Source organism: Paroedura picta, chromosome 6, assembly GCF_049243985.1.
Source record: "Paroedura picta isolate Pp20150507F chromosome 6, Ppicta_v3.0, whole genome shotgun sequence".
Taxonomy (NCBI): Eukaryota; Metazoa; Chordata; class Lepidosauria; order Squamata; family Gekkonidae; genus Paroedura; species Paroedura picta.
This window is the reverse complement of record NC_135374.1, coordinates 46,789,739-46,808,254: the sequence shown is the minus strand read 5'-3', so window position 1 is coordinate 46,808,254 and position 18,516 is coordinate 46,789,739. Positions and strand designations below refer to the sequence as shown.

Here is an 18,516-nt window from a genome sequence, read left to right as displayed (position 1 = left end):
TGCTCATCCCCAGTAGCATATTGGACACCTTCCGACCTGAGGGGCTCATCTTCCAGCGTCATATCGTTATGCCTATTGGAACTGTCCATAGAGTTTTCATGGCAAAGATACTGGAGTGGTTTGCCATTTCCTTCTCCAGTGGATCACCTTTTGTCAGAGCTCTCAGCTATGACCTGTCCGTCTTGGGTGACCCTGCACGGTATAGCTCATAGCTTCACTGAACTACGCAAGCCCCCTTGCCACAACAAGGCAGCGATCCTTGAAGGGGGAAGCAAAGGTTGGATACAGACTTTTCTTGGATGCTTTGGGCTGATCCTGCGTTGAGCAGGGGGTTGGACTAGATGGCCTATATGGCCCCTTCCAACTCTATGATTCTGTGATCTATTCCAATCCTCTGTAGAATGCAGGAAATTCATAACTACTTGTTCATTCTCAGTGATGCCAATTCCATGCCCACATGCTCTGGGGCAACATAAAACAACTCTGCTACATCCTCTATGTTAGTGGTCCCCAACCTTTTCCAGGCTGCACGTGTGCACATTTTCATCCGCACATGCACGGCTGTGCATGCACATTGCGCGTACGTGGCCCTGCTTCCCTCTCCCCTCCCTCCCACAGTAAGAAGCTTGCCGGGCCGCAAGCTTGCAGCCTGGGAGGTTTCTTACTGCGGGGAGAGGGAACCGTGGTCCAGTGCCAGAGCCACCCTCTATGTGACAGCACTTCAAGTATTTGAAGATGACTATTACATCTCCTCTTAGTTGGCTTCTCTTCAAGCTAAACAGACCAAGTTGTCTCAACCTTTCTTCATACATTTTGTTCTCCAAACCCCTTTCGTGCCCTCCTCTGAAAGGGCACTACAGTTTGTCTACATCCTTCTCCAATTGGGGTTGACAAAACTGAACACAGTATTCTAAGTGAGGTCTAACAAGAGCAGGGTAAGGCTATACCATCACCTTGTGCAACCTGGACACTATACTTCTCTTGATAAAGCCCAAAATCCCATTTGTCTTTTTAGTCACCAAGTAACACTGCTGACTCATGTTCCCTGTATCGTCTACCAAGATTCCTAGATCCTTTTCACTACTGCCAAGGCAAGTCTCCCCCATCTTAAAACCGCCCGGCGAGGCCGCTCCCGGGGCTGACAGAACGCCGTGGGAGTCTTTCGGGAGCGTGGGGGGGGGCGGGAGCTGGCCTTCTGTCGGCCCCAGGAGCGGCCCCACTCCCGGAGCCAACAGAACGCCATTTGACTCTTTGCGGAGGGTGGGAGCGCGGGAGCCGGACTTCTGTTGGTCCCGGGAGCGGTCTCGCCTGCCGAGGCCGCTCCCGGGGCCGACAGAATGCCATTTCTGTCTTTGGGGCAGGGGGGCCAGCCGGCCTTCTCTTGGCCCCGGGAGCTGCCTCGCTGCGGTGAGCCTGCTCCCGGAGCCGAGAGAAGACCGGCTTCTAGCGCCCATTTTATTCAGTTATAAAATGGGCTTAATTTCTAGTCCTATAATAATACATTTGATTTTCCCTACCTAAATGCAGAACTTTACATTTTTCACTATTGAAATGCATTTTATTCATTTTAGCCTAGTTTTCCACCCTTCATGATCATCCTGCATCCTGATTCTATCTTCTGCTACCCCTCCCAGTTTAGAATCATCTACAATTTAATAAGCATCCCACCTATTCCTTCATCTAAATCATTTATGAATGTTGAACAACACAAGACCCAGGACGAATCCCTGAGGCACTCCACTTGTCACTCCTCTCCAAAAGGATGACAAATTATTAACAAGCACCCTTTGGGTGTGATCTGTCAACCAGTTATTAATTTATTTATTAATTATATATATTTATATACCACCCTCAATCCAGCTAACAGGAATAGGATCCATATGCATTTTACCAACTTGTCAACTATATCCACAATAGAAATGGTTGAGAGAACTTGATCTGTTTATCCTCAAGAGAAGATGACATGACAGCCAGTCAGTTAAGCAAAAATCTATGTAAGATATGCTTCTTTTCATGGGGATTGGGACCCCAGTGTTCTTCTAGACGCATATACTGACAAGAGATAGAACGTTTATTCTCCTAGACCAGCAACACCAGTTGATTTGTAGCAGGCATGAAATGTTATTCAGCTCAACACCACAGATCTCAAGTCTCAAGCAACTCACTTGGAAGTAATCCCTCATGATTTTATGGGAGCCAATTCTAAAGACATCTTGATGGCATAGAATATAATGCTTCACTAAAGCAGCTGGTTCACTGAGACGCATAAAGCATCTAAACATTACATGTATGTACAGTAAGATTCTTTCCAAATCCCCAAGCACAAACCATAAGATGTCACTTGAAGCCTTCTGCTCAAATTCACCAGTTTATACTGAAGAGCTGAAACTGGTGACACATTACTGACTCACAAGGACACCTTGTCAAAAAAAAAAAAGAGAGAGAGAGAGGGAGGGAGGATGAAAGAGATCAAAAGCAGCTACCATTTGAACAGGAAGTTTGAACTATAGCAGCGAGGGTAAATGTACTTTGCCCCCGCCCCCCACCCTGATGTCAACTGAGAAATATAAAATTTGTAGTGATCCACAGAGAAACGGTCTGATTTATTTTTATTTGTTTTCTATAATAAATTCCTGACAGTTTCACCCCCATAGCAATAAAATGAATTTATACAACAAATGATTTATACATACAAGGACACCTGGTTTTCTACACACACACCTTTCCAAAGAGTTTTCTGACTTAATTGAGCTTTCAAAAACAAACCAGTTAATTGATAGGTACATAGACACACTCACCCCCACCACCTCTTACCTTACATGATACATCAAGGCAAGTAAGAGGAACATTCAGCTGACTTCCATTGAAAAAATTGTAATCTTATCGATAATAGGCCTTAAGATCACTGTTTGAAACTCCCCCCCCATCCCTGAACATTGCTTTCTGCTTTTTTTTTTAAGTTGGTCTTAATATAAAGAATTGCATTTGAATCAATGAAGCTACCTAAAACTTCTGTTAATGTTAGGTTCAGAAACAAGTTTTAATTTGTTGAAGTACCTGAGTTCAGATATCAATATCAGATATCAAGTGAAGAGGCACTTGAAAATTTAAATCTGTAATCTCAGTTGCTCTGCAATTCATCAAATGCAATCCCCATGCACAAATCGATGCATGAAAACTAGATGCAAACTTATGCAATTTCTTCAGCCATCTTTACTACTTTTAACTATTATAATTATATACCAGCTTTTAAAAATATTCCATTAATATCATGATTTAATATCCTGTATTTAATTACATACATATGCTATATATTCTCATTCATTAATTCTCTCTCTCATCCTCTCCCCCCCCCCTGAATACACACACAACGGAAATGTTTGGTTAATGCAATATGCATTAATTATGATGAAATGTATTACTCCTTTTTCTGTTAAAAAGTAACGAACATGTCACAATCCACTATTAAAAGCTTCTGTTGTAAAAACTGTAACAGATGCTAATAGAGTGAGGCTCAAATGTTTAAAATACCAACAAGGCAGGGCTGAACACTTCCCCAGTGATAACTTTAACAAGACAGTTCACAAGTTGCAACATATTCTCCACTTTAAAAGAATGCACAGTCCTGCTGCTTCATTTTACCTTTTCTCTGCAGAGGCAAAAGTAATCAATACTATCTGCTAACAAAAATCACATCATTAGGCAGGAAATGTACATGAAAAAGGGAGGCATTCATGAGAGTGTGCTGCATATATGTAGGAACATATTACGGTCAGTTACGGGATCTTTGCCAGTAAGGGCAGAGGCCACCCTAACTTAAAGGCCATCACAATTTCACAACAGATAGAACTGTACTTCTTCCTCATACTTGTGCATGAGTAGGTAAAAGTGCATTCAAGCTCTCTGCTAGACTGGCAGCAATTGCTGCCCTGTTACAATGGTAACCCTACCCACTGGGGGTCTGTCCTGTTCCCTTATTACCCCTGATCCACATTTCTCCACTGTGGTTTTGTATTTTTTCATCAAGCTCATGTTTGACCAATCTACAGATTAATCAAACACTTCATTCTTACAGCATATATCTTTCCTTGTTGTTTTATCCTTACGACAGGTCTATGAAACAGGTGAGACTGAGATGTAATTGCTGGCACCAAACAATAATGCTTGGCCAAGAAGACATTCAGACTCACATCCACAGCATCCTAGCTAAAAAAACTGTGAAGTGTATAAGAACGTAAAAAGAGCCATGCTCGATCAGACCAAGTAGTCCCTCTAGTCCAGCATCTTTTCTTTCATCTTGTCCTTAGAACAAGGTCTTGAACAATAAAACTGAAAAACCTAATACAACCCATGTCTAAAAACACCTCCCTTTGACACTTCTCTGAAGCCTCTAGAAATCAAGCAACAAAATCATAGAATCATAGAGTTGGAAGGGGCCATACAGGCCATCTAGTCCAACCCCCTGCTCAACGCAAGATCAGCCCAAAGCATCCAAGAAAAGTGTATATCCAACCTTTGCTTGAAGACTGCCAGTGAGGGGGAGCTCACCACCTCCTTAGGCAGCCTATTCCACTGCTGAACTACTCTGTAATTTTTTTTCCTGATATCTAGCCTATATCGTTGTACTTGTAGTTTAAACCCATTACTGCGTGTCGTGTCCTCTCCTCTGCAGCCAATGGAAACTGCATCCTGCCTTCCTCCAAGTGACAACTTTTCAAATACTTAAAGAGGGCTATCATGTCCCCTCTCAACCTCCTTTTCTCCAGGCTGAACATTCCCATGTCCCTCAACCTCAATACGGGGTGGTTTGCCATTCCCTACCCCAGTCATTACCGTTTACCCTCCATCAAGCTGGGTACTCATTTTACCGACCTCGGAAAGATGGAAGGCTGAGTCAACCTTGAGCCGGCTGCTGGGATCGAACTCCCAGCCTCATTGGCAGAGCTTCAGACTGCATGTCTGCTGAATTAACACTCTGCACCACAAGAGGCTCTTAGTACCTTTAAAATCAAAGTTTTATTATTGGTATAAGCTTTCAAGCGCATGGACATTTCCTCAGATACCCAAACATACTTGAAAATGATGGGTCCTCCTGCTGTGTTTTGCTTTAACATAATGGGCTCCCTGCCTGATTTTAATAAAGTAAAACACTGATGCTGTGAAAACATTTATACTCCCCTTATTAAATGGAAAAATAAATGCAGAGCCAGATAGATAAAATAGTTGCTTTTCTCCTCTGCCTACACTACTGCAACTCCCCGCCCACCACTTTAGCAGCACAAAAACGGATTTCAAGTGAGGGAACCGGCTTCAACCGAGCCTACTGAGCATGCTCGTTCTGTCCAGCGCATGCGAAGCAACGAAGCCTTCAACTCGTGACCGGGCATTCTATTAAACACACACAGCCACCAATCAGAAACATCCATTTGCCCGGAATGAATAAACACGCAAGGTTGACGCTGGGACAGGCATGGGGCTTTTGGCGTGCTGCGTGAGCCTAGAGGAATTTCTGTTCCCTTCTGCTTTTCAGCAGCGGCCAGCGGCAGCAACTGCTCCCCCGCCCGGCTCTGTTTGTGTAAGTTAAAGCCATACCTCGATACTGGCTGATTGGAGAATAAGCCCCACGGAACCTGATGGGGGGGGGGTGGCTTTTCTTTGTCTGAAGCTGCAGGGCTGGGCTCCAGTAAAGCTAGATCAATACACGTGTTTCATGTCAGGCAGCAAGAAGAGGGTGAGATAAGCTCTCTAGGCAGCGCGGGCAGTTGCTCGTTCGGGGTGCAGAAAGAAGCTGGTGGCCTGGGCAGGGGCACCCGCCTTTCCGGAGGAGCAGAGCCGGATTGCGGGAGGGCTGGGCGAGGAGGCGCGTGCCTGCCTCGTTTACCTGCGCTCGAAGTCCTGTTTAAAAGCGGCCAAGTGGGGGTCCCTCTCCAGCAATCGGTGCAGCTCAGGCACAGCCAGACTTAACGCAGCCATCTTTGCGTCAGAACCCGACCTCCGCACCAGAAGATAACCGGCAGCGTTGCCCTCCCCTTCTCTATATGCACTGCGGGGAGGGGAAGCGCGAATTCCGGCCTCTTCCCTTCTTTCTCTCGGTCTCCCGGATAGGGCCAGGCTGGTGCCGCCCACCCAGCCCGGGATGGAGGCCACCTTTCTTTAAGGAAGGGAAGCGCTCTGGCCCGCGGCCTTGGCTTGCAACACCGCAGCGAGCTGCTGCTCAGCCGGCAGCTTTGCATGTCACTGCGCGTGCCCCGTTCAGGTGAGCAAGCGCAGTGTTGCCTTCTGAAGCTGACTGCCCTCATCGTTTGCCCTTAAGCCTCAGACAGGGCTACCCACTTGTGTCTGAGGCAGAGCGGTCTGGTACAGATCCCTGGGGAAGGCGGGGGTTGGTGCTTTGTGAAGCGGAATTGTTTAGGGCTGTAAGCTCAGCAGGCACGGAAACATGATGGAGCGAATTAGAGCTATAAAACTGTAACGGGTTAATTATCAAGAGGGATGAGGGAAGTGTCAAAAAATGTAAGTCGCAAAAAACCGCCCCCGTCCCCAGATAGGCCAATGGAAAGTAGCGAAACAGGAGGCTCAGTGTATGAAGTGGGAGTCTTTGTACTGCTGGCGAAAATGTTGGCAGAAGGATGAGCAGGACTTTCCTTATCTATTTTGGCGGCTAGTTCATCCAGTGTTGATTTCCCAATGCAGCCTCCTGTTAAAGGCACAGGCCGGCTGCCGCCCCCCCACCCTCCCCGAAGGGCAAACCGGGGGCGGCAAAGCTGCTCCCCAGGGCAAAAGGAGGCCTGCTGCCACCCCCCACCCTCCTCTAAGGGAAAAACGGCCTTCCCACGCACCAGGACCGGCGAGAGGAGGGTCCTGGCAGCGAGAGGAGGCTGGTTGCTGCACCCCCACCCTCCCCGAATGGCAAAACGGCCTTCCCTTGCCCCAGGAGAGGCAAGAGGAGGCTCCCTGTGGAGAGAGGAAGCCGGCTGCCCCAACCCCACCCTTCCCCGAAGGGCAAACTGGTCTTCCCTCGCCCCGGGAGCAGAGAGAGGAGGCTCCCGGCGGCAAGAGGAGGCCAGCTGCCGCCCCCCACCCTCCCCGAAGGGCAAAATGGCCTTCCCTCGCCCCCGGCCAAGCCGCTCCCGGTGGCGAGAGGAGGCCGGCTGCCACCCACCCTCCTCGAAGGGCAAAACGGCCTTCCCTCACAGCTGGCGAAGCCGCTCCCGGTGGCGAGAAGAGGCCGGCTGCCACCCCCCACCCTTACCTCGCACCAGGACCGGCGAGAGGAGGCTTCCGGCGGCGAGCGGAGGCCGGTTGCTGCACACCCACCCTCCCCGAAGGGCAAAACGACCTTCCCTTGCCGCCGGCGAAGCCGCTCCCAGCGGCGAGAAGAGGCCGGCTGCCCGCCCCCCCACCCTCCGGGAAGAGCAAAACGGCCTTCCCTCGCCCCGGGAGCGGCGAGAGGAGTCCGGCTGCCGCCCCCTCCACCCTCCCCGAAGGGCAAAACGGCCTTCCCTCGCCCCGGGAGCGGCGAGTGGAGTCCGGCTGCCGCCCCCTCCACCCTCCCCGAAGGGCAAAACGGCCTTCCCTCGCCCCGGGAGCGGCGAGAGGAGTCCGGCTGCCGCCCCCTCCACCCTCCCCGAAGGGCAAAACGGCCTTCCCTCGCCCCGGGAGCGGCGAGAGGAGTCCGGCTGCCGCCCCCTCCACCCTCCCCGAAGGGCAAAACGGCCTTCCCTCGCCCCGGGAGCGGCGAGAGGAATTCCGGCTGCCGCCCCCTCCACCCTCCCCGAAGGGCAAAGCAGCCGTCTCTCGCCTGGGGTGCGGCGAGAGGAGGCCGGCTGCCACCCCCCCAGACTCCCTAAAGGGCAAAACGGCCTTCCCTCTCCATCAGCGAAACCACTCCCGGCGGCCAGAGGAGGCCGGCTGCCGCCCCCCACCCTCCCCGAAGGGCAAAACGGCCTTCCCTCGCCACAGGTGTGGCAAGAGGAGGCCAGCTGCTGCCGCCCACCGTTCCCCAAGGGCAAAACGGCCTTCCCTTGCCGCCAGCAAACCTGCTCCCAGTGGCGAGAGGAGGCCGGCTGCCGCACCCCCCAACCTCCCCGGAGGGCAAAACGGCCTTCGCTTGCCGCCGGCGAATCCGCTCCTGGCGGTGAGAAGAGGCTGGCTGCACGCCCTCCCACCCTCCCCTAAGGGCAAAACGGCCGTCTCTCGCACCAGGTGTGGCTTCTCCGCTTCTGGCGTCGAGTGGAAACTGACTGCCGCAACCCTACCCTCTCCGAATGGAAAAACGGCCTTCCCTCGCCACGGGAGCGGCGAGAGGAGTCCGGCTGCCGCCCCCCACCCTCCCCAAAGGGCAAAACAGCCTTCTCTTGACCGGGGTGCGGCGAGAGGAGGCCGGCTGCCACCCCCCCACCCTCCCTAAAGGGCAAAACGGCCTTCCCTCGCCACCAGCGAAACCACTCCCGGCGGCCAGAGGAGGCCGGCCGCCGCCCCCCACATTCCCCGAAGGGCAAAACGGCCTTCCCTCGCCGCGGGTGCGGCAAGAGGAGGCCGGCTGCCACCGCCCACCCTCCCTGAAGAGCAAAACGGCCTTCCCTCGCCCCGGGAGCGGCGAGAGGAGTCCGGCTGCCGCCCCCCACCCTCCCCGAAGGGCAAAATGGCCTTCGCTTGCCGCCGGCGAATCCGCTCCTGGCGGTGAGAAGAGGCAGGCTGCACGCCCTCCGACCCTCCCCGAAGGGCAAAACGGCCGTCTCTCACACCAGTTGCGGCTTCTCCGCTTCTGGCGTCGAGTGGAGGCCGACTGCTGCACCCCTACCCTCTCCGAATGGCAACCACTCCCGGCGGCCAGAGGAGGCCGGCTGCCGCCCCCCACATTCCCCGAAGGGCAAAACGGCCTTCCCTCACCCCGGGAGTGGCAAGAGGAGGCTCCCTACGGTGAGAGGAGGCCGGCTGCCGCCCCCCCACCCTCCCTGAAGGTCAAAACAGCCTTCTCTCACCACCAGTGAAGCCGGTCCCAGCGGCAAGAGGAGGCCTGCTGCCACCCCCCCCCCACCCCGAAGGGCAAAACGGCCTTCCCTCACCCCAGGAGCGGCGAGAGGAGTCTGGCTGCCACCCCCCCAACCTCCCCGAAGGGCAAAACGTTCTTCCCTCGCCCCATGTGTGGCAAAAGGAGGCCCGCTGCCACCCCCACCCTCCTTGAAGGGAAAAACGGCCTTCCCTTGCCCCGGGAGCGGCGTGAGGAGTCTTCCGGCGGCGAGAGGAGGTTGGCTGCCACCCCCCAGCCTCCCTGAAGGGCAAAACGGCCTTCCCTTGCCCTGGGAGAGGCGGGAGGAGGCCGGCTGCCACCCCACCCTTCCGCAAGGGCAAAACGGCCTTCCCTCGCTGCCAGCGAAGCCGCTCCCTCCCTTAAGGGCAAAACGGCATTCCCTCGCCACCGGTAAAGCCGCTCCCGGTGGCAAGAAGAGGCCGGCTGCCGCCCCCCTACCCTCCCCAAAGAGCAAAACGGCCTTCTCTTGCCCAGGGTGTGGCTTTGCTGCTCCTGGCGGCGAGTCGAGGCCGGCTGCCGCCCCCCACCCTCTTCGAAGGGCAAAACGGTCTTCCCTCGCCACCAGCGAAACCACTCGCGGCGGCCAGAGGAGGCCGGCTGCCACCCCCACACCCTCCCAGAAGGGCAAAACGGCCTTCTCTCACTCCAGGTGCGGCGAAGCCGCTTCTGGCGGCGAGAGGTAGACGACTGCCGCCCCCCGACCCTCCCCGAAGGGCAAAACGGCCTTCTCTCGCTCCGGTGCAACTTCGCCACCCTCCCCGAAGGGCAAAATGGCCTTCTCTCGCCACCATCGAAGCCGCTCCCAGCGGGAAGAGCAGGCCTGCTGCCGCCCCCCACCCAGCCTCCCCGACGGGCAAAATGGCCTTCCCTCGCAGCCGGCGAAACTGCTCCTGGAGGCCAGAGGAGGCTGGCTGCCGCCCCCCTCACCTTCCCCGAAGGGCAAAACGACCTTCTCTCCCTCCGAGTGCAGCTTCGCCATCCTTCCCGAAGGGCAAAAAGGCCTTCCGTCGCCCCAGGAGATGCGAGAGGAGGCCGCTCCTACGCTTCACCCTCCCTAAAGGGCAAAACAGCTTTCCCTCACCCCGGGAGCGGCGAGAAGAGTCTGGCTGCCACCCCCCCCCCCCAACCTCCCCAAAGGGCAAAACATTCTTCTCTCGCCACGGGCGAAGCCGCTCCCGGCAGCGAGAGGAGGCCGGCTGCCCGGGTGTGGCGAGAGGAGGCCGGCTGCCGCCCCCACCCTCCCTGAAGGGCAAAATGGCCCGGGAGCGGCGGGAGGAGTCTCCCGGCGGCCAGAGGAGGCCGGCTGCCACCCCCCACCCTTCCCCAAGGGCAAAACGGCCTTCCCTCGCTGCCAGCAAAGCTGCTCCCGGCAGCGAGAAGAGGCCGGCTGCCGCCCCCCACCCTCCCCAAAGGGCAAAACAGCCTTCTCTTGACCGGGGTGCGGCGAGAGGAGGCCGGCTGCCACCCCCCCACCCTCCCTAAAGGGCAAAACGGCCTTCCCTCGCCACCAGCGAAACCACTCCCGGCGGCCAGAGGAGGCCGGCCGCCGCCCCCCCACATTCCCCGAAGGGCAAAACGGCCTTCCCTCGCCGCGGGTGAGGCAAGAGGAGGCCGGCTGCCACCGCCCACCCTCCCTGAAGAGCAAAACGGCCTTCCCTCGCCCCGGGAGCGGCGAGAGGAGTCCGGCTGCCGCCCCCCACCCTCCCCGAAGGGCAAAATGGCCTTCGCTTGCCGCCGGCGAATCCGCTCCTGGCGGTGAGAAGAGGCAGGCTGCACGCCCTCCGACCCTCCCCGAAGGGCAAAACGGCCGTCTCTCACACCAGTTGCGGCTTCTCCGCTTCTGGCGTCGAGTGGAGGCCGACTGCTGCACCCCTACCCTCTCCGAATGGCAACCACTCCCGGCGGCCAGAGGAGGCCGGCTGCCGCCCCCCACATTCCCCGAAGGGCAAAACGGCCTTCCCTCACCCCGGGAGTGGCAAGAGGAGGCTCCCTACGGTGAGAGGAGGCCGGCTGCCGCCCCCCCACCCTCCCTGAAGGTCAAAACAGCCTTCTCTCACCACCAGTGAAGCCGGTCCCAGCGGCAAGAGGAGGCCTGCTGCCACCCCCCCCCCCCACCCCGAAGGGCAAAACGGCCTTCCCTCACCCCAGGAGCGGCGAGAGGAGTCTGGCTGCCACCCCCCCAACCTCCCCGAAGGGCAAAACGTTCTTCCCTCGCCCCATGTGTGGCAAAAGGAGGCCCGCTGCCACCCCCACCCTCCTTGAAGGGAAAAACGGCCTTCCCTTGCCCCGGGAGCGGCGTGAGGAGTCTTCCGGCGGCGAGAGGAGGTTGGCTGCCACCCCCCAGCCTCCCTGAAGGGCAAAACGGCCTTCCCTTGCCCTGGGAGAGGCGGGAGGAGGCCGGCTGCCACCCCACCCTTCCGCAAGGGCAAAACGGCCTTCCCTCGCTGCCAGCGAAGCCGCTCCCTCCCTTAAGGGCAAAACGGCATTCCCTCGCCACCGGTAAAGCCGCTCCCGGTGGCAAGAAGAGGCCGGCTGCCGCCCCCCTACCCTCCCCAAAGAGCAAAACGGCCTTCTCTTGCCCAGGGTGTGGCTTTGCTGCTCCTGGCGGCGAGTCGAGGCCGGCTGCCGCCCCCCACCCTCTTCGAAGGGCAAAACGGTCTTCCCTCGCCACCAGCGAAACCACTCGCGGCGGCCAGAGGAGGCCGGCTGCCACCCCCACACCCTCCCAGAAGGGCAAAACGGCCTTCTCTCACTCCAGGTGCGGCGAAGCCGCTTCTGGCGGCGAGAGGTAGACGACTGCCGCCCCCCGACCCTCCCCGAAGGGCAAAACGGCCTTCTCTCGCTCCGGTGCAACTTCGCCACCCTCCCCGAAGGGCAAAATGGCCTTCTCTCGCCACCATCGAAGCCGCTCCCAGCGGGAAGAGCAGGCCTGCTGCCGCCCCCCACCCAGCCTCCCCGACGGGCAAAATGGCCTTCCCTCGCAGCCGGCGAAACTGCTCCTGGAGGCCAGAGGAGGCTGGCTGCCGCCCCCCTCACCTTCCCCGAAGGGCAAAACGACCTTCTCTCCCTCCGAGTGCAGCTTCGCCATCCTTCCTGAAGGGCAAAAAGGCCTTCCGTCGCCCCAGGAGATGCGAGAGGAGGCCGCTCCTACGCTTCACCCTCCCTAAAGGGCAAAACAGCTTTCCCTCACCCCGGGAGCGGCGAGAAGAGTCTGGCTGCCACCCCCCCCCCAACCTCCCCAAAGGGCAAAACATTCTTCTCTCGCCACGGGCGAAGCCGCTCCCGGCAGCGAGAGGAGGCCGGCTGCCCGGGTGTGGCGAGAGGAGGCCGGCTGCCGCCCCCACCCTCCCTGAAGGGCAAAATGGCCCGGGAGCGGCGGGAGGAGTCTCCCGGCGGCCAGAGGAGGCCGGCTGCCACCCCCCACCCTTCCCCAAGGGCAAAACGGCCTTCCCTCGCTGCCAGCAAAGCTGCTCCCGGCAGCGAGAAGAGGCCGGCTGCCACCCCCCTCCCCGAAGGGCAAAACCGCCTTCCCTTGCCACCGGCGAAGCCGCTCCCAGTGGCGAGAAGAGGCCGGCTGCCCCCCCACCCTCCCTGAAGATCAAAACGGCCTTCTCTTGCCCTGGATGTGGCTTTGCCGCTCCTGGCGGCGAGTCGAGTCCGGCTGCCGCCCCCCACCCTCCCAGAAGGGCAAAACGGCCTTCCCTCACCCCGGGAGCGGCGAGAGGAGGCTCCTGGCGGCGAGAGGAGTCTTGCTGCCGCCCCCCCACCCTCATTGAAGGGCAAAACAGCCTTCTCTCACCCCGGGTGCGGCGAAAGGAAGCCGGCTGCCGCCCCCCCACCCTCCCTGAAGGGCAAAACGGCTTTCCCTCGCCACCAGCGAAGCCGCTCCCAGCGGCAAGATGAGGCCTGCTGCCGCCCCCCGCCCACCCCGAAGGGCAAAACGACCTTCTCTCACTCCGGGTGCAGCTTCGCCGCCCTCCCCGAAGGGCAAAACGGCCTTCCCTCGCCCCAGGAGCGGCGAGAGGAGGCCGCTGACATGCCTCACCCTCCCGAAGGGCAAAACGGCCTTCCCTCACCCCAGGAGTGGTGAGAGGAGTCTGGCTGCCGCCCCCCCAACCTCCCCGAAGGGCAAAACGTTCTTCCCTCGCCGCCGGCGAAACCGCTCCCGGCAGCGAGAGGAGGCTGGCTGCCCGCCCCACCCTCCCTGAAGGGCAAAACGGCCTTCCCTTGCCCCCGGGTGTGGCGAGAGGAGGCCTGCTGCCGCACCCCCCCCCACCCCGAAGGGCAAAACGACCTTCTCTCCCTCCGGGTGCAGCTTCGCCACCCTCCACGAAGGGCAAAACGGCCTTCCCTCACCCCAGGAGCGGCGAGAGGAGTCTGGCTGCCCACCCCCCCAACCTCCCCGAAGGGCAAAACGTTCTTCCCTCGCCCCATGTGTGGCAAAAGGAGGCCCGCTGCCGCCCCCACCCTCCTTGAAGGGAAAAACGGCCTTCCCTTGCCCCGGGAGCGGCGTGAGGAGTCTTCCGGCGGCGAGAGGAGGTTGGCTGCCACCCCCCAGCCTCCCTGAAGGGCAAAACGGCCTTCCCTTGCCCTGGGAGAGGCGGGAGGAGGCCGGCTGCCACCCCACCCTTCCGCAAGGGCAAAACGGCCTTCCCTCGCTGCCAGCGAAGCCGCTCCCGGCAGCGAGAGGAGGCCGGCTGCGGCCCCCCCTCCCTTAAGGGCAAAACGGCATTCCCTCGCCACCGGTAAAGCCGCTCCCGGTGGCAAGAAGAGGCCGGCTGCCGCCCCCCTACCCTCCCCAAAGAGCAAAACGGCCTTCCCTTGCCCCCGGGTGTGGTGAGAGGAGGCCTGCTGCCGCCCCCCCCCCACCCCGAAGGGCAAAACGACCTTCTCTCCCTCCGGGTGCAGCTTCGCCACCCTCCACGAAGGGCAAAACGGCCTTCCCTCACCCCAGGAGCGGCGAGAGGAGTCTGGCTGCCACCCCCCCAACCTCCCCGAAGGGCAAAACGTTCTTCCCTCGCCCCATGTGTGGCAAAAGGAGGCCCGCTGCCGCCCCCACCCTCCTTGAAGGGAAAAACGGCCTTCCCTTGCCCCGGGAGCGGCGTGAGGAGTCTTCCGGCGGCGAGAGGAGGTTGGCTGCCACCCCCCAGCCTCCCTGAAGGGCAAAACGGCCTTCCCTTGCCCTGGGAGAGGCGGGAGGAGGCCGGCTGCCACCCCACCCTTCCGCAAGGGCAAAACGGCCTTCCCTCGCTGCCAGCGAAGCCGCTCCCGGCAGCGAGAGGAGGCCGGCTGCGGCCCCCCCTCCCTTAAGGGCAAAACGGCATTCCCTCGCCACCGGTAAAGCCGCTCCCGGTGGCAAGAAGAGGCCGGCTGCCGCCCCCCTACCCTCCCCAAAGAGCAAAACGGCCTTCCCTTGCCCCCGGGTGTGGCGAGAGGAGGCCTGCTGCCGCCCCCCCCCCACCCCGAAGGGCAAAACGACCTTCTCTCCCTCCGGGTGCAGCTTCGCCACCCTCCCCGAAGGGCAAAACAGCCTTCCCTCGCTGCCAGCGAAGTCGCTCCCGGCAGCGAGAGGAGGCCGGCTTCCGCCCCCCTCACCCTCCCCGAAGAGCAAAACGGCCTTCTCCTGCCCCGGGTGTGGCTTTGCGGGCTTAAAGGTGTACTTTCCCCAACAGCATTCTTTCATACACTATTGGAATAAGAAACAAATTTTCAAATCATTTGTGATCTCGGCCTCTGTAGTTAAGGAGGCATCCAGAACTACACCCAGGCTCTTGACAGTGGGCACAGCTGTCAGTTGGACCCAGTCAAGAGTTGGGAATGGCACTATCTCACCTGCAGAACGTCAATCTAACCAGAGGACTTCCATTTTAGCTGGATTCATTTTCAGCCCATTCCATTTGAAACAATCCACCATGGTCTCCAGATATTTGGCCTGAGAATCTGGAGGCGTGGATGGATGGCTGTCCTTTTAGCATTTTACCAATACTTTGACAGTGCTGTTCACTTGCTTCTCAAATGAACTCCCTCGTTTTGGAGGTATACAGTCCCCTCTGGTAAAAACGGTGTGTGCGTTTTGGGGGAGATTTAACTTAGGAGCAGTTATTTTGGAGCAGTTATAAACGGAAAGTACTTGAGCCAATAAATATGGATGCATTTTGCTATAGTGAAGCCAGAGCGCCTAAAGGTGATGCCTAAGTAGATTTCAAGTACTGTAGGCTACACTCAACAGGCTTTCTGTAGGGTTTCCTTTGCTAGGAGATCTGTGGAACTTTCGGGATGGTTTTGTTGGAATAGTTATGCTTGTTTCCCTATGTTAATGATATTTATTCATTTAAATAATTATATGCTTGCCTTTCTCCTGAACATTATGGGACTTAAGACAGAAAACAACATTGTGGGGGGAAATTATAGAAAACAATTTCATAAAACACTATATACCTCATATATAAAAATAGTAAGCCTGAAATCATTGTATGTCTCTTCCCACTGGGTATTCATTCTCTGCTCAGGCCCAAAAGTCCTCTGAAACAGCTCTTGAGCCTAGACTTTAGCAAAACATGCCTTCAACTGATAACAGACCTGGGAAGAATAAAACTGCCATATTGGAATATGCAGGAAGAGGTAGTCCTTCAAGAATGTAGGCCCCTGTTCATACAGAGCTTTTGAAAAGTAAGCATCAAAAACTGGAAGCTGGTGAAGAGACCTCGGAATAGGAGTAATATGCTCACACTGGCTAGCCCCAGTGTGAGCATACAGATAAATGTACAGTTACATTTTGTACCAGCTGCAGTCCCTGTATTGTCTTCACAGGAAGTGTCATGTAGAAGATATTACCGAAATCAAGCCTCAAGATTAGCGATACATGAAACAGTATGGTCAGATCAGGCATCTGCAAATCAAGCCAACTTCTTAAGATGTAATTGAGGGTGGGGATCATTGTTTACTGTCATTGACTCCTGTTTATCCAACAGGAGACTGGGATGTAGCAAGACTCCTCAAGCGTTAATAATGTTTCACTAAAAGTTGCATACCGTCAATAGTCAGAAACACACTCTTATTTAAAGAGGTACATTTGCAAGGGGGGGATTTTAACCCCCATCTGTAGAGATCCCAGGAGTGTGGTAAACATGGGGCACACCAGGATCCTTCTTGTCTTTTTTGCCTTTAGGTTTTTTGTTTGTTTGTTTTGTGGAGGGTAAAAGTCAGAGTAATATCAGGGAAATATGCTGGTAACATAAGAGCCATGCTAGATCAGAACAAAGGAATATCTAATCTATCATTCTGCTCAAACAGTGGTCACAGCTACCTCTAGGAAGCTCACAAAGAGTAAGACCATAACACCATTATCCTGCCTGTGCTCCCCAGCAGCTGATTTAAAGAGGAATAGCAACTCTGGTACTGAGTGGAGTAGATATCCATCATGATTAGTAAACACTGGTAACCCAGATCTCCATGAATGTATCAGTTTCCTTTTTAAAGTGTAATGATGGTCCTGACCACATCCTGTGGCAGCGAGTACAAATTAACTCTACAGTTTGTGAAGAAATACTTCCTTTTGTCTATCCTTTTTCAACTGCAGTGACAAGAACTGTATACAATGGTCCAAATGTAGTCTCACTATAGGTCTGCAAAAGGGCAGTATGATATTCTCTGTTCCTGTTATCATTGGGCCCAGCATGGAATTTGCCTTTTTTCCCCAGCACACACTGGGTCAACGTTTTATCGAGCTATTCACTACCCCCTGCCCTAACTTAATGTCTTGCTGCCAAATCAGACCCCATTAGCATGTATGTGAAGCTGGGATTACGTGTGCCAATATGCATCACTTTGCAGTTGCTCACATTGAATTTCATTTACCATTTTAATACCCATTTTCCCAGCTTAAAGATATTTGTTTGATGCGCTTTGCAATCCATTTTGTCTTAATTACTCTGAATAATTTGATGTCATCTGTAAACTTGACCATCTCACTACTCACCCCTAAAGCCAAGTCCTGTGTTTTAACCAATTCTTAACCCATAAGAGGATTGTGATCTTATTAAGTTTACTCAGGAGACCTTGGTGAGGGACTTCTCAAAAGCCTTCTGGAAATACAAATAAACAATGTTTACCAGTTCCTTCCTTCCTGCATATTTTATTGACACTTTCAAAGAATTCTGAATGCTTACTCAGACAGGACATAACTTTGCAGTAGCCATATATAACTTCCCCAGTGTAATCAGATCATAATCCATTTAGGTTCTCAGTAATCACCTTATCCTCCTTTAGTAATTCTGTAATTCCATTGTCATCCAATGGTCCAGGGTCTTCCCTAGCTGTTTTCTTGCTCCTCATGTATCTCTCATTCACTGAGTTCAAAGCACTGAATTGGTTGATATGTCAGACATCAATACACTGTTCCATGGTTGAGGTTGCCCGTTAATTCATAGAATCATAGAATCATAGAATCATAGAATCATAGAGTTGGAAGGGGCCATACAGGCCATCTAGTCCAACCCCCTGCTCAACGCAGGATTAGCCCTAAGCATCCTAAAGCATCCAAGAAAAGTGTGTATCCAACCTTTGCTTGAAGACTTCCAGTGAGGGGGAGCTCACCACCTCCTTAGGCAGCCTATTCCACTGCTGAACTACTCTGACTGTGAAAAACTTTTTCCTGATATCTAGCCTATATCGTTGTACTTGAAGTTTAAACCCATTACTGCGTGTCCTCTCCTCTGCAGACAACAGAAACAGCATCCTGCCCTCCTCCAAGTGACAACCTTTCAAATACTTAAAGAGGGCTATCATGTCCCCTCTCAACCTCCTTTTCTCCAGGCTGAACATTCCCAAGTCCCTCAACCTATCTTCATAGGGCTTGGTCCCTTGGCCCCAGATCATCTTCGTCGCTCTCCTCTGTACCCTTTCAATTTTATCTATGTCCTTCTTGAAGTGAGGCCTCCAGAACTGCACACAGTACTCCAGGTGTGGTCTGACCAGTGCCGTATACAATGGGACTATGACATCTTGTGATTTTGATGTGATGCCTCTGTTGATACAGCCCAAAATGGCATTTGCCTTTTTTACCACTGCATCACACTGCCTGCTCATGTTTAGTTTACAATCCACAAGTACCCCAAGGTCTCGTTCACACACAGTGCTACCTAGAAGCGTATCCCCCATCCAGTAGGCATGCTTTTCATTTTTCTGACCCAGATGCAGAACTTTACACTTATCTTTATTGAATTGCATCTTGTTCTCAGTGCAATTCCAGTGCAGCTGGATCTTTTTAGGCGCCCATTTTCTCTGATGACAGGCTGATTCTGTGAAAGCAGATTACAGTAGATGAGCGATTGGGATGTGAGTGTCCTGCATAGTGCAGGGGGTTGGACTAGATGACCCTTGAGGTCCCTTCTAACTCTGTTATTCTATGATTCAATGGGTCATTCCACTGACGTACTAGGGAAATATCCTATGTCAGTAGCATGAGACTTAGTGTCATGTTA

General features: G+C 55.2%; 1 protein-coding gene and 1 long non-coding RNA gene across 16 annotated transcripts in view; one reads left to right on the top strand and one right to left on the bottom strand.

The window, feature by feature from the left end:
- The window catches only part of GBE1 (1,4-alpha-glucan branching enzyme 1), a 205,802-nt gene extending 199,572 nt beyond the window's left edge, over positions 1-6,230 (bottom strand). For 4 of the 7 annotated variants that reach the window (XM_077342361.1, XM_077342357.1, XM_077342358.1 and 1 more), the window contains exon 1: positions 5,882-6,229. Coding sequence is in view for 5 of the 7 variants with exons in the window: in XM_077342357.1 (XP_077198472.1) it covers positions 5,882-5,973 (92 nt within the window). In the remaining 2 variants the exon portion in view is untranslated. Of the gene's footprint in view, positions 1-5,592; positions 5,850-5,881 lie in introns of those variants that run through there. The other 3 variants (XM_077342363.1, XM_077342360.1, XM_077342362.1) reach the window with 3 other exon arrangements.
- Positions 5,437-18,516, top strand: part of LOC143839819 (uncharacterized) — a 114,347-nt gene continuing 101,267 nt past the window's right edge. For all 9 annotated transcript variants that reach the window (XR_013231885.1, XR_013231880.1, XR_013231884.1 and 6 more), the window contains exon 1: positions 5,437-5,575. This is a non-coding gene — a long non-coding RNA (uncharacterized LOC143839819). The remainder of the gene's footprint in view (positions 5,576-18,516) is intronic.